This window comes from Sminthopsis crassicaudata, chromosome 3 (genome assembly GCF_048593235.1).
Source record: "Sminthopsis crassicaudata isolate SCR6 chromosome 3, ASM4859323v1, whole genome shotgun sequence".
Classification (NCBI taxonomy): domain Eukaryota; kingdom Metazoa; phylum Chordata; class Mammalia; order Dasyuromorphia; family Dasyuridae; genus Sminthopsis; species Sminthopsis crassicaudata.
The window spans coordinates 579,580,615-579,594,687 of record NC_133619.1 but is presented as its reverse complement, the minus strand read 5'-3'; the positions used below and the strand labels follow the sequence as shown (position 1 = coordinate 579,594,687).

At 48.6% G+C, this 14,073-nt stretch overlaps 2 protein-coding genes across 9 annotated transcripts in view; one reads left to right on the top strand and one right to left on the bottom strand.

Moving 5' to 3' along the window:
• On the top strand, positions 1-2,934 carry IL18BP (interleukin 18 binding protein). 2 transcript variants are annotated; one of them, XM_074304945.1, is made up of 6 exons: positions 1-131; positions 365-445; positions 645-710; positions 2,100-2,223; positions 2,295-2,442; positions 2,797-2,934. In XM_074304945.1, exons 1-6 carry the CDS (start codon positions 104-106, stop codon positions 2,878-2,880), a joined length of 531 nt encoding a protein of 176 aa, XP_074161046.1. In that variant the 5' UTR covers positions 1-103; the 3' UTR covers positions 2,881-2,934. The 2 variants fall into 2 exon arrangements, with proteins under 2 accessions (XP_074161046.1, XP_074161045.1); XM_074304944.1 differs by lacking the exon at positions 2,797-2,934 and adding an exon at positions 2,637-2,787 and having other exon boundaries at positions 2-131.
• A 577-nt stretch (positions 2,935-3,511) lies between these two features.
• Positions 3,512-14,073, bottom strand: part of NUMA1 (nuclear mitotic apparatus protein 1) — an 83,545-nt gene continuing 72,983 nt past the window's right edge. For 6 of the 7 annotated variants that reach the window (XM_074304924.1, XM_074304929.1, XM_074304923.1 and 3 more), the window contains 10 exons: positions 13,169-13,276; positions 12,858-13,076; positions 10,619-10,797; positions 8,743-8,992; positions 7,364-7,631; positions 6,164-6,300; positions 5,596-5,793; positions 5,196-5,312; positions 4,879-5,070; positions 3,512-4,587 (listed from right to left, as the gene is read on the bottom strand). In XM_074304924.1, the coding sequence (XP_074161025.1) occupies positions 4,576-4,587; positions 4,879-5,070; positions 5,196-5,312; positions 5,596-5,793; positions 6,164-6,300; positions 7,364-7,631; positions 8,743-8,992; positions 10,619-10,797; positions 12,858-13,076; positions 13,169-13,276 (1,680 nt within the window). In that variant the 3' untranslated portion in view covers positions 3,512-4,575. The remainder of the gene's footprint in view (positions 4,588-4,878; positions 5,071-5,195; positions 5,313-5,595; positions 5,794-6,163; positions 6,301-7,363; positions 7,632-8,742; positions 8,993-10,618; positions 10,798-12,857; positions 13,077-13,168; positions 13,277-14,073) is intronic. The other variant, XM_074304930.1, reaches the window with a different exon arrangement.

Here is a 14,073-nt window from a genome sequence, read left to right as displayed (position 1 = left end):
CGGGATTAGCAGGGGAAATGGAACTGGTGTGGGAGGGAAGCGGTGACACAATATAAACAAGTCGGCCTCGGCCGGACCAGCAACAGAGACGGCTGCCAACACCATGGACGTCGGGAAGCCGGGGACTAGAGGTGGGAGAGTGAACTCTAGGGAGCAGCCCTAGTGAGGGTGGCCAGGGAGGGAGGGATGGAAAAAGGGGCACGCCTCCTTGCTAATTCCATCTGGCAGGAGTGTGGTGCTCAGGACCCTTCAGGCCCGCTCCTCAGAGCTCTTTGAGCCCTTTTCCTGCTCCCTCTCCCAGATGAGAGAGCACGGGAACCAGGGCAAGAACCCGCCCCAATCCCCCTTTCTCTCCCTTCTTTAGGCCTGGAGGCCCAGTCTGGCTCGCTCCTCTTCCCAAGGCTGCTGGCTCTGACTCTGGGCTTGGCCCTGGCCCGGGCCGCAGGTGAGCGAGAATGGGGGACACGGAATGCCTCTTGCCCTCCCCTTGGGTGGAGTAAGGAGAGGGGGACGACCGCTTCCTCTGGGGTATGGTGGGGAGTGTGTCACACTAGAGAATACTATCCCATAAATAGATATTATACACACACACACTATACTATGTATATACACGTACATATATATGTACACGCTCTTGCCCGCAGTGCTACCGTGCCCAGACAAAAGCCTGGAGGTGACGCTGACAAGGACCGAACCTGAGATGTCCATGAGTGAGGAGGGGCTGTGAGAGGGTTGGGGGTGCAGGAGAAATGGGGGGACGGTGGCTGGGGCTAAGGGAGAGAACAGTGAGCAGGAGCTGCAGCTGATAGAGAAAAGGTCGCTTGGTTCAGGAGCCAGTGAAGGGCCAGAGGCAAGCCAAGCTGCCAACCCTGGGTAAATCATACCCGCCATGGGGCCTGTTTTCCTGTGGATCTGATGATTTTTAAGGGCTTCTCAGCTGTGACACTTCAAGGGTCAGGCATCCTTTGACCCCTCTTTCTCTTATCCTGAGCCACCACAGACCAACCCCAATTTAGCCACTCATATTCATCCACTTCCCCAATGGAAGAGCAGCAGATGAGGGGGGAGAAGAGCCCGAATTCATCTTCTGGGTCCTGGGACAAGTAGAAGGGTAAAGGAGTAGGGAGGAAATCCCTCAGACCTGGAACACAAAGCCCTCTGGGAGACCAAAAGGGAGCTGGGCAGAGCCAGCCTCGAAGTCGTTCCCCTGGGGTGATGGGGTTCTAGCCTTGCCTGCGGGGGGTGGGGGGGGATTCTGTGGCTCTCAGGTCCCAGAAGAAGTCTGGGCAGTTGGGCTGAGTAAGGGGAGGCTTTAGACAAATGAGGTAACCCCTGGGGCCCTGGCAAGGAGCAGGCAGGAAGCCATGAGAAGCCGTCCCAGATGAGGGAAGAAGACAGTAGAAGAAATAGGCTCCCCAGGCAGACTAGCCCCTGAGCCCTGGGACAAAGCCCTGATGGCCTCACCTTGGTTACCTGTCTCACAACCAAAGACTAGCGTTGGAGAACATCCACAATGGAGGAGTCAGGGAAGGATACAGTAACAACACTGCAGTGGAAAGTTTGCCGAGCTCTTTATACTCTCATTTTACCCAAATCCTCAAAATTGCCCCAAAGGGGAGCACCTCACCTCCATTTTACTGGGGTCAGATTCCTCAGGTGGTGGTCCCACAGCTAGTCTACCCCTGGGGCAAGACACCAATCGAGTTCTTGCCCCGGACCATCAAGACTAGCCCTCTTCCCACCGTGGCCAGTAAGGGGACCCAGCTGCAGGAAGTAATCTGCGGCTAAGAGGAGAGAGCAGGTTGGTCAGGATGAAAACTGGACCTTGCCACTGGGAATCAGGCCACTAGTGACCTCCAGGGTGGTTCCAGGTAAGCAGCCAACCATGAGTGGCCGCCGAGAAGCCTGGGGGTCCACACTCCTCCTGGGACGGCCTGTTCCCAATACAGGGCAGCTTCCTCATCTGTAGATGAGGGTGAGAAGGGATACTTAGGGCCAGTGCCTGACCTTTTATTGAGCTCTGAGGCTGAAGTTTGGGGGGAAAGAGAATAGAGCCAGGATTGGCCCTGGGACTGAGGATACCTTATTCCCCCCCCCAGATGAGACTCTGATCCTGTCCTGCAAAGGCTGTAGCCGATTTGCCCACTCCAGCTTCCTCTACTGGCTGGGCAACCATACCTTCATAGAAAATCTAACAGGCAAACTATGGGAGGACAAGACCCGGTAAGGGGGAAGAGGGAGGCTAGGGGGCAGGGCCAGCTGAGCACTCCCTAACCTGCCCACACACTGAATAGGAGGCTTCAGCAGAGCGGAGTGACTTTGCTCCAAAGAGACCTGGTGCTGGAAGAGCTGAGTCCCGACCTGCAAAACACCCAATTCTCCTGTGTTCTGGTGGACCCTGTTCAGGTGGTGCAGCGTCATGTGTTCCTGGCCCAGTTTTGGGTGAGGCAACAAGCTGGGATGGATGCCTGGGAGAGGGGTTTGAGGGGGTGCTGGGAGAGCCCAGCTTCTTAAAAGACCATGACTTGTAGACCCATGGGGGGAATCTTGTAACTTCCTGGATGGGTCACATCATCAGGATTTATCTGCATGCTGGACTTAGGTACCTAGATACCCAGGGTCACATCATTTCACAGGTACAAAGGGGGTCCCAAGCCTGGCGCCCCAGACTCACCACTGTGACCTCGCAAAGGCCGGACTCCACTCCACATCTGGGGAGCAGAGGCCTTTTGAGAGAGGGGCCCAGTCCCTGGTCATCCTAGGCTTCCCTCCCCCAACTTGGCTATTTTCCCTCAGGAGCCGGATGGGGGAACACCCCCAACAACTTGCGGACCTGAGGAAGCCCAGCCAGCAGCTCCAAGGAAATTGGACCAGGCCTGACCAGCGGAGGCTGTGCATGGGGCGATAAAGTCTCCCAATAAAATGTCAATCCCATATCTCATCTCATTCTTGGGCCTAAAAGGGCCACATGCAGGGGTGATGGGTTATCTCTGACCCCTCCTGGGCTGGTTGGGTATAGGGAGGAGCACCACCACAGGATTTGGGGTTCTCCTGAAGAGTGTTCGTTCCTCGTTAACATGGGCAAACAGGTACAGGTGATTTCACTGGTCACATGACAAAAAGGAGCAGCCATGACTGAGCCCCAGAAACTACCTCAAAATCCAAAAATCTTTTTTACTAGACCCTTTAAAAACCTGGGTCCTAGGGGATTGAGAAAAGAGGGGCAAAGGAAGCCAGGAAATGGGAACCAGTCTTCAGATGAGGGTAAGCAGGATCTCAGGGACAGATGGGGAGAGCTCTGGAAATAAAGGACACCCCCAGGTCCTCACAGCTCCTCCTTTGGGGGAGGAGGGGGGAAAGCAGTCTGCTGATCTTGTCTGGCTTTGGCAAACACCAGGACAAGCAAGGGTTGGGAGGCCAGCCGGCGCAGGGGAAGGGTGGCAATTTTAAGAATAAGTGGTTAGGCCCTTTCCTCTCACCCCCATTCCTCCCTCAAAGCCAGCCCAAGCCCTCAGGGAGAAAAATAAGACTTTATTTACAAGTAATAACATTTAAAAAATTCGAACAGATGAACTGTGACCTTTCCCTCCCTCCCATCTAAGTCCCAATATACTCTCCCTATTCCTTGTCTCTCCAAAAATGTTTAAGGAGCAGGGGAGCAGTTAGTACCCCAAAGAGGAAGTGTCAAGATGGGTACCTCTGACTACCCCCTAAACCTCAGGGGAAGAAGATGGAAAAGGGGACACAGCCATCCAGTCTGCTTCCCCAGCTTCCCCTTAAAACAGGTTCCATTGGCTGGGGCTTGGGTCCTTTGCTGGCAAATGCCTCCTCAGGGCAGTTAAGCACAGAGAGGCAGAAAAGAGGCTTACAGGTGGAGGGGCTGCTGAAGCTTAAGTCATTAGATGATGAGGATGGTGATGGAGTTTGGGGGGCGGGGGGAGGGAGGCCCCCTTTGGGGAGAAAGGCAGAAAAGCCCAGGCAGCCAGGGTAGAAAGCAGAGACTCAAACTCTCCCTTCTCCCAGCAATCGTGGGAACTTGGCTTCTTCAGTGTCAGCCCCTGGAGCAGCCACAGCCCTCAGAACAGGAACCATCCCTAGAGATGAAGCTCCTAGGAGGCCCAGGGCCCAGGGTGGTCCCCTTCTGTGACTGAGGGGACTTTCCAAAGGCTGTAGCTAAGAGAGACTGAGGGAAGGAGGAAAGGAGCTGGCCAGTGGTCTCAGTTTGACTGGATCTTTCATTCTCTGCTGGAGAGCTAAGGGGGATTACTGTGCTTCAAGGTAAATAGGGAAACAGGGACAGGATGATCTGGCTAGGAATCAGCCAGGCCCCAGCTCTCACAAGGCAGCCTCCAGCTCCCCATTTGCCTCTCTGGGAAGGTGTGCTGGATGGGACTCCAGGCAGGGGGGAGCAGGAGGCAGGTATCAGTGTCTGGGAAGATGAGAAGTCTCCCCACACCAGAGCACTGAAAGAAGGCACTGGAGGACAGTGGGCTGAGACCCAGCAGTGGGCCCCTCGGAAGAATAGGGAGCTGTCATGGAAGATATGGGCAGAAGATGCTCACAAATCCTGGTCCCTCAGTGCTTTGCCTGAAAGAGACAAGACAGGCAGACAGGTGAATTGTGACCCCAGACAGGAACCTCTCGATCCACTCTCTAAATCCGGGGACCAGCAGTTCTTTTCTCGGAATCCTTTGGATACCTGATCCCCTTAATCTTCCCCAGAAGAGTCTAAGTAAAAGATTCTGAAGTAGTTCCTGGGCAGGCAGCGGTGCAGATCTCTGGTACAAGGAGAGACTGCGGGGGGTCAGTAGATCTGGAGGCATGCCACCCCCGGAAACAAAGGCCTGCTTGGGGCCCAGCCCCTCCCCAGATGCTTACCTTGCCCCTGGCCCGGGGAGAAGTGCTACTGCCAGTAGTGGTGGTGGCGATACGGGGGGAACGGCGGGTCCCACTTCGAGTGAGGGGAGAGGCCTTGGCTGCAGCTTTCTTGGCAGCCCCCCGAAGCAGGCTGTTCCCCAGCCTCTTAGGTGTGTTGAGAATGTTGAAGGCCAATGACTGGCGTCTATTGGTCTAAGAAAGAGAAGAATAAGCCACCTGTGTGTGTGGGAGCAGGGCAGTGCTCATATCCAGCTCCATGACATCTACAGCCTCTGAGATGAGCCCAGTGCCCCCCTCCCGGCCTCCCTGCCTCTCACCTGCTTGTTGGCAGCAGGGGCCCCTTTCTTGTGGCCCTCGGGAGCACTCATCTTCCGGCCTTCATGTCTATCTCGGGGAGTAAGGGGACGAGGAAAACAGCTGGTCGGCTTCTTAGCCTGTGGAGATGATGATGTGTGGGACATGAGCTGGGCCTTCCGGATCTTCTGGCCCAGGGGGGTTAAGGCTGGAGGGAAGGGAGCAAGCACACCAAGGGGGCTGAGGCCAGGAACAGGGCAATGGAGCCCAGGGATGGAGAAGAGCAGAACCCTGATGGGTCCGTGATGACGCAGTGTGCCCCAGCAGAAGAGGCTCTGAGGCAAAGAGGGGTCCTGAGCCGCACTCTGCACCCCTACTGTGGGTGTCAGCTGTGAGGCAGTGAGGGGGAGCCCCACTGTGTACCTCAGGGGTGCCCAGGCCTTGCTCGGGCTCGGTGGAGACTCGCTTCCGGTGCTGCCGGGTGGTGATGTTCTGGGGGATGTGATGGGTAGCACTGTACTCATTGGTCTGGGCTGGCAGCATGCTGGCTCGACGCAAGGTCTCTTGGGGATCCCCAGTCTTCATTTCTTCATCGGTAATGGTGGTCAGGCTCATGGAAGGCTGGGGAATTCGGGCACAAAGACAGGAGATATGACCAAAGCAAGGAACTTGAGGTGCAGCCCCTGGGGCCCCCTAACCTGAGAAATTCCAATATTCTTGCCCGAAAAGCCCAAGGGCAAAGAACACACACAAGGAGTCCCTGCCATGGCCATGTCTCCCTGAATTCTTGGAAAAAAAGGAAAGTGGGGGTGGGTGCCCAAAGCAAAGACTAGGTCCTATTGAGGCCGAGGCACTTCTCTGCATGAAGGAGGGGGCTTAAGCCTCTGAGTGCTGAGAGCAAAGTTGACAAATCCCGGCCAGGCTGGGCTGCTCCCAGGGGGCCAGGCTCTGAAGGCCAGGGCTGGGGCCCAAGCACTGGTGCTGGGCTTACCCTGGTCTCCAAGGGGTAGCAAGTCTTCAGGTGGGGGAGACAGACACGGTTGCGTTGCTGCAGTTCCGCAATTCGGTTCCAGTCGTCCAGTTGTTCTGGTTCATCCTGGCAGGTGCCTGTGTAGAAGCTGCTTCGGCCTATGATGGACAGGATGGGGATGGGATGGGGAAAAGAGGCAAGGAGCTGGCTTTTCTGCACTGAACATCGTTTCCCTAATGTGCCCCTAAATCCCTTTAGCTGCAGAGATGATCACATTTGGTGAGACCAGAAACTCCTTCCATCTGAAATCCCTTCCTATAAGTGCTCAGTAGGCACCTTCTTCCTTGGATGCAGGTGAGAGGATCCCAGGGAAAGGGAGTGTAGTGGCAGCAGCCCCCAGAGCTCCTATGGGCCCAGAGAGCAGCAAGCCCAAAAGGCAAATGCTTCGGACTCCAGATTCTGATCAAGTTGTTAAAGGTAACCAATAATAATTCTGAGGGAGCCTAGAAGAGTAAGCTGTATACCTGAGGCCACACCCAGGCACTGGCAATCTCACTTTCCATGGGCCTCGTATGCTTTGAATTACTTAAGCTAATGCCAGGGAACAATGCAGAGAGAGAATTTACAATGGAAGGAAGGAGGAGACCTGAATTCAAATCATTACTATGCCACTGTTATTTTGTTGATCTTTCCAGTATTTAGGAAGCACTTTCTCTGCCTGCAGGTGCTGTAACAGGTAAGGAGGAGGAGGAGGCAGAGACAAAAATGAAACAGCCCTACTCTGGAGAACCTTGGGGCCACTGCAGGCCACTCACTTCATTTTCTGGGCTTCAGTTTGCTCATCTGTAAAATGACAGGCTTAGCCTAACTGGACACCTAGAACCCCAAAATACACGGACAAAAAACAGCCCAAGAGACACATGCTTTAGATCACCAGGTAATCATATGGTTGTTTTCTGGCACCCTATTTATGAATCCCTGAGAAGTGATTTTTAGATTTACTTTGCAGTCTTCAAGAGCACACACTAACTTGTTAGGCCAGGAAGCTGACTGGGGTATGTCACAGAGTAACCTAAAGCAGTTCAGGATTAAAAATATTCCAAAGCATTGTTGAGTAGAAAACTCATCTACCTAACACTGAAAGCACTCTTGGTTTAACTGAGTCTGTATGTTTGGTCCCCTCCCCCCCAGAGACCCTCCCTCTCCCTGGGGGACTCTCACCTGCAGGGGCCCCTCCAGACACCCTGGTCTGGGAGTGCCGGGCAGAGCTGCGTGTGGTAGGTCTGTAGCCAGGGAGGCTGAGCAGGGCTGAATTACCATCATCTAGGGAGCCCAGCCTCGTCCGGGACTCCCGGGAGGGGCAGTTCGCCAGAGACTGAGCTGAGGAGGCAGAGCGAAGGCCTCCACGGAGGCCACGTTGTGGGGCAGGGGCCGACTGTGTGCTATAGAAGGATGAATTGGAGCTGTCAGGTTCATCTGTATCCAGCTTCTGAAAGACAGGGTGGCCAAGTTAGTTTTAGAGAGAGGTTAAATCAGCCCAATTCTCTACAGAGACCTAGTTTCACCTTTTTTCCTCCTGAGTCGACCTACCTTGGTTATTTGCTCTAAACTTATTTCTATGGGACCCTCTCATCTAGCCCTTCTACTTACATTCCTGTGTAAACATTCTTGTTTTTGTCAGTCTTCACAACATCTGCTAATAAAAATAATTCTTTACATTTATAGAGCATTTCATAGGTTCACAGCATCGAATAGCTAGGATTGTAAGATCTTTCACCTTTCAGTTCTGTTCTCTTATTTTTGAATTTTGTCCTCAAAAGAGCTCTGCATCCAGAAGATCTTCCTATCCTGTTTCCTTTTTGAGCCAAAGATGAGGATCTATGATTTTACCACATACTGTATATACAATATATAGAGACTCCCATACTACCCTATCCCTTGCATGTCTTTCTCACCTATGGCATCTTTACCTGCTGAAATTCTACTCACTTAAGGTCCAGTGTAAAGCACACCACCACTTTTTACACAAATATTAACACAAGCAGCACTTATAACAACAACAACAACAAAAATTCATGTATATACATGAAATCAAGGGCTTAGGATCTGCAAAGTCAGACTATATCAGGGGCCACAAGGAGGGGCAGTGACATTTCAGCCATAAAAGATGATCTAAAAGTTGCTAGAACCATTTCATTAATCCTATTTCTTTGTATCCTTTTTCAGGCCTGTTTTGCCAGTTCTCACCTTAACTGATCATGTGGCTTTGTGCAGACTCACTGCCCTCTTAGGACTTCACTTTCATAATTTATTAAATGGGGATAGTTAATTAGCTTTGCTATTGTGAAAAAATGTGAGGATCTTTCAGGATGTAAAAGACAAAAGTGAGAGGAAGAGAGGGAGGAAAAGAAGGAACTAAGCATTCATATAACACCAGATGCCAGGTATGATGCCATGTGCCACTTAAATATCAAATCCTTTGACCTTAAGGAACTTACATTCTAATGTAATCAATAAGAAAGTAAACAGATGAGTCCCCACTTGAGGCACCAGAATTTAATCTCACTGCCCTTTCCCCTTCTCTGCAGCTTCAGCCTCACCCTGGATAACATTGTGATATCAATTATCTGTGTGGTCCGCCTTCGGGCTGAACGGGTCTTGGGACCAGAATCCAATATGATGTCGCCCAAGGAGTCCACACTGCTCTCTAAGGGAGCCTGTCCTCGGTCAGGGATCGGTGTGAAGTATAAACTCTCCAGAGACTCCACCTTGTTAGGCAGGCGCTGAGAGATGGGAGAGGCTGGCTCCCCAGGAAGGCTGTTGCCGTCCGGCTGGGTTCGGGATGATCTTCTGTGGAGGAAAAACCCATCATTAGATCCTTGAGGCTAGAAAGTACCTGGGAGGTTACTGATTCTACCTCTCTGCTTCTAAGTAAATCCTGCATACCTGCATACCATTTTCATCCCTGCTAAGTCTACCATACCACCTAACACATGGAACACAAATTTACTCATTTTGCCAACTGTTGAATGCAGATGAACTAAACTGTTTAAAATCTGTAGACCTCATCCTAAAATGATAGAATAAGCTGTTATGGGAGGGGGCTTACTCTTTCCTCACAATAGGCCTTGTTCTCTCCTGCCTTTGCAAACATTACTGTTGCTTGGAAAACTTTTCTCCTGTGGTCAACCTCCTTGTCAATACTCCATAGATCCTATACACCTAACTGATCTAAGCTACTTGCATGCCCAACAAATAAATGCCCCTTGGTTCCCATACTACCCTATCCCTGGCATGTCTTTCTCATGTATGGCATCTTTACCTGTTGAAATTCTACTCCTCACTTAAGATCCAATGTAAAGTACGACACCACTTTTTACACAAATATTAACACAAGCAGCACTTACAACAAAAAAAAAATTAAAGGAATAATTGAAAAATTACTATGTGAATGTAATGAATGATAAGGATTATCAGCAGTTAAAAAGAAATGACAAGTATGAATTCAAAGTATAGGGGAAGGCTTCAATGAAGCAATACAGAATGAAGAAAGTCAATCCAATAGAATAACATACATAATTTTAACAATTAAAGACAAAGTATAATGACAAGAAAACTCAGATCAAGAACTTTGGATGACAAAGTCAATTTATAAAGGTTATCCTTGTCCTTTTCTTTAAGAAACTGCAAATTACTCAAGCTGTAACCCTGAAATGAAAAAACATAGAAAAGCATTTTTAAAATAGTAAAGCCCTGTATCATTATTCATAGCGACCAAAACTCAATGTGTACTAAAAAACTCTCCTTTCATCTATCTTCTTCTTGCCCACTAATTGTGCTACAGGCTCCTACTGTGAAGTCACCTCTGCCTCTCTCCTTTCACTCATATTCCATCAGGGGGCAGGCAAAACTCATCAAATTTACCTTTAGAACCTTTCTGGCATTTGTGCCCTTTCCATGCCTACTGCAAACTTTTCTGTTCAGGTTCAATTCAGTCCTAATTCTTTCCCTCCTTTTAGCTTTTCTACCTTCTCCCATCTTTACCCAGTGCTGAGGTAATCTTTAAGGACTGTTATGATCATGTTCCTCCTGTATTCAAAAATAGTTTCCTATTGCTTACAGAAGTAAAAACTCTCTACTTTGCCATTCCAAGTCTTTCACAATGATTCCAATCTATAATTCTAGCCTTGTGTAATACCCCTTCACAAACTCTTCATTCTACCCAGTGGTCTACATTCCATCTTCTCATTCTCTTCTTTCCTATCTCCTGATCTTTGTTCATGCCCTGTATCTGGAATGGACTCCATTTCATCCTGATGAAGGTTAGCGCAGTGATGTAATACTGACCTCAAGTACATATGTTTTGTCCCTGGAATATTTTAGGATGAAGGAATAAAATCCAGCCCTTATCATATCTCAGGATCTAGCCATAACTGAGTCAAGGCAAAGATGCGCCATATCCCTAAGCTAACAAACCGGGTACGGTGAGCTGCTGATCTTGTAGAGGTCAGTGGGGTCCCTTCTTCACTGCTCAATTCTAAGCTGTCAGTGCTCAGGTCCAGTTGGGGCTGTGCCCGGGGTTCTCGGCTCTTCAATGCATCTTTTGCCACCTGAAACTTGCCAAGGTCTCGGAGCTGCTGATCTGCATGGGCAACCTGATAGGGACAAGAGGGGAGAGAGATGCTTATGTCTGTCTTTGGTTAGGAAGATGAGGAGAAGAACACGGTTCAATGGATACTTGCATAAGGCTTCCCTGAATAGGTTGTTTTCAAAAGAAATGTAAGTGATACTTCAACAACAATACTGTATGATGATCAATTCTGATGGTCATGGCCACCTTCAACAATGAGATGAACCAAATCAGCTCCAATAGAGCAGTAATGAATTGAACCAGCTACACCCAGTGAAAGAACTCTGGGAGATGACTATGAACCACTACATAGAATTCCCAATCCCTCTATTTTTGTCTGCCTGCATTTTGGATTTCCTCACAGGCTAATTGTACACTATCTCACAGTCCTATTCTTTTTGTACAGCAAAACAATGGACATGAATACATATATTGTATTTAATTTATACTTTAACATATTTAACATGTATTGGTCAACTTGCCATCTGGGGTAGGGATAGGGGGAAGGAAGGGAAAAATTGGAACAAAAGGCTCGGCAATTGTCAATGTTGTAAAATTACCCATGCATATATCTGGTAAATAAAAAGCTATAATTAAAAAAAGAAAGAAAGAAATGTAAATGATCAAAAATTATAAAAAAAAAAATACTAATAATAAGTGAATCACTAATCAAGACGCTATTAAGAAAAATGCAAATCAAACCAATCCTGAGCTTTCACATTGTGTCCATCAATTTGGCAAAAATAACAAAATAGCAATATAATCTATATTTCAGATTCTATGGGAAGACAGGGATACCAATGCACTGATACAGCTGCCAATTTGTCTGACTGTTCTGAAAAATAATTTGGAATCAAAACAGTCACTAAACCATGCCTGCCTTTAGAGAAGACAGTATTACTGTGAGAATATATACTACTCCTTTTTAATATTTTTTATTAATAGTCTTTATTTACCCGATATATGCCTGGGTAATTTTACAACATTGACAATTGCCAAACCTTTTGTTCCAATCCTCCCCCCCCCCGCCGATGGCACGTCAACCAATACATGTTAAATATGTTAGAGTATAAATTAAATACAATATATGTATACATGACCAAATAGTTGCATATATACTATCCTAAGGGAAATCAACAACAGAAGAAAAATCCATACATTGAAAAACATTCAGAGCATGGGCTGGGCCTGTATGTCACAGACTGGGGTTTGACTGGACAAACTATAACACAGGAATGTAGTGGAGTATTACTGTGCTATGACAAACACGAATTGTTCAGACACTTAGAAGACAGCAAAGTCAGAACAATTTACATGATGACTATACCCACCATCATGCTGCTTTATTCAAGCTTTGATTGACACTGCCTTCCTTGGGTTCTTCTTCATTGTGATTGGAGGATGAATACTGAACTCTTTCCAATGTTTTCCTTTATAGAGGGTAGAAACTTGAAGTCTCAGCTCCCTCACCTTGCACTTACTGCCTTACCTGGTTTCAACTTCACACAACCAAAGTTTAGTCCAAGATTCCAGCCAGGTAGGCCTGTCTCCCCCTAAAAACTTTAGGACAGTCGGGTACTTCACAAGTGGGGATACTTCCAGACTGGCAATTTGTCCTCTGAACTTGGGATTCTATTTCCTTCTGTGACTCTGACTGAACCAGCTGTTCTCTCTACCTGGAGAGGCCTCCTTCTCCTCACTTGCACCTATTTAGTCTGCAGAGCTTCCTTGAAAGTGCCTCCAAGAGAAGCCTGTTTTGACTTTCTAGTCTGCAAGCAGCTTGTTCCATTCTCAATTGTACTTCTCTGTTTGCTGCTTCTTTTATCCTCATACATCCAATGCCCATCAATATATCTCACAAATAGCATTTCCTAACTTTGTTTTCCTCAGAATCCTAGGCCTGAGGTGGGCACCAAACCACCAAGGAAACCAAAAAACAGAACCCCACAAGTTCTTTTCCTCGCTTCCTTCACTTCCTCAGAGGAGGGTCTGATAAGTGGGTTCTTTCCCATGCCTTTCTCAAGGGTGGGCTGGTCTCTCCCTTGCTCTGCCTCCCCTAGTGTTCTGAGATCTCTCTTTCCTCACCTGCGCCTCCAATGTCCGAACCTGGGCTGTGAGGTGGCGGCAGGTCTGCTCAGCCTCCTTGGTCTTCAGCCCAGCCTGCTGCAGCTCCCAGCTGAGCCGCTCAGACTCAGCCCGAAGTTCAGTGTTCTCCTTCTGTAGACTCTCCATGTTCTGCAGCCGTTCCTGCAACTCCTGGTTCTGCTGCTTCTTGGCATCATAGTGAGTCTTGGCCCTCTCCATCTACAATTGAAGGGGGAAAGGACAAAGAGCTTAGGGTATTTCCCTCCCAGGAGTGAGGCCACTAGGGGCTTGATGGGACTGGGACACCTCACCTGCACCTTATAGTGCTCAGCAGCCTGTTCCTTCTGGTTCAGCAGGGCCTTCAGTTCGCTCAGCTGAGCCTGAAGATGAGCTTCTTGCTGAATTTCACTCTCATGGGACTGTGGAAGGAGGGAGGAAGAGGTTAACTATGAGGCCAGTCTGAACTCCTCCCAATTCAAACAGCCTCTACAAATGCCAGGGAACCCCACATTTTGGGTAAAAAACCAGCATAGCATAACAAAGAGCACTGGATTTGGAGTTGGCTGACCTCGAGTCTTGAAGGCCAGCTACACCAACTGCTGGGGAATGGCTTTGAGCCTGCGGCTTTTTTGGGATACAGCTCCTCATCAGTAAGATGAGGGTGTTAGACCAGGATCCCTTCCAGCTATGGTCCCACGCTACTATTAGAAAAAAGACAAGGCCACTAGGGAGGCCAAGTCTGCCAGGCAACTCCTGCCTGAACTGCCACTTTCCTTGTTGAGGAGCTGAATGCTAAAGAGGGAAAACTTGGATTCTATCCTTCTGGAAAAGCAGGAACTTCTAACTAGCAGTTCTTCCATCTGCCTTTCTTAAGTCCTATGACTGTCCCAATATGTGCTTCACCTCCTTCCTTGTCCTCTTATATCTGATTATACTTTACTAGTTTTCTCAAGGATATATTCTCATCACATTTGGTCCTCCCCAAAATACAATCAGATAGGTATTCTCAATTTAAAGATAAGAAAACTACCTTAGAGATTATATGACTTGTCCAAAAACAGTAATACTAAATGACAAGAGCTCAAATCTAAGTCCTGTGACCAAATCTAGTATTCTTTTTGTATTTCATTAGGTATTTATTAATACTAAGTCATTGTCTCCTATAGCATTTAGCACAGGGCCAAAGGTAAAGTAGTATATGTAGGTTTGAAGGCTG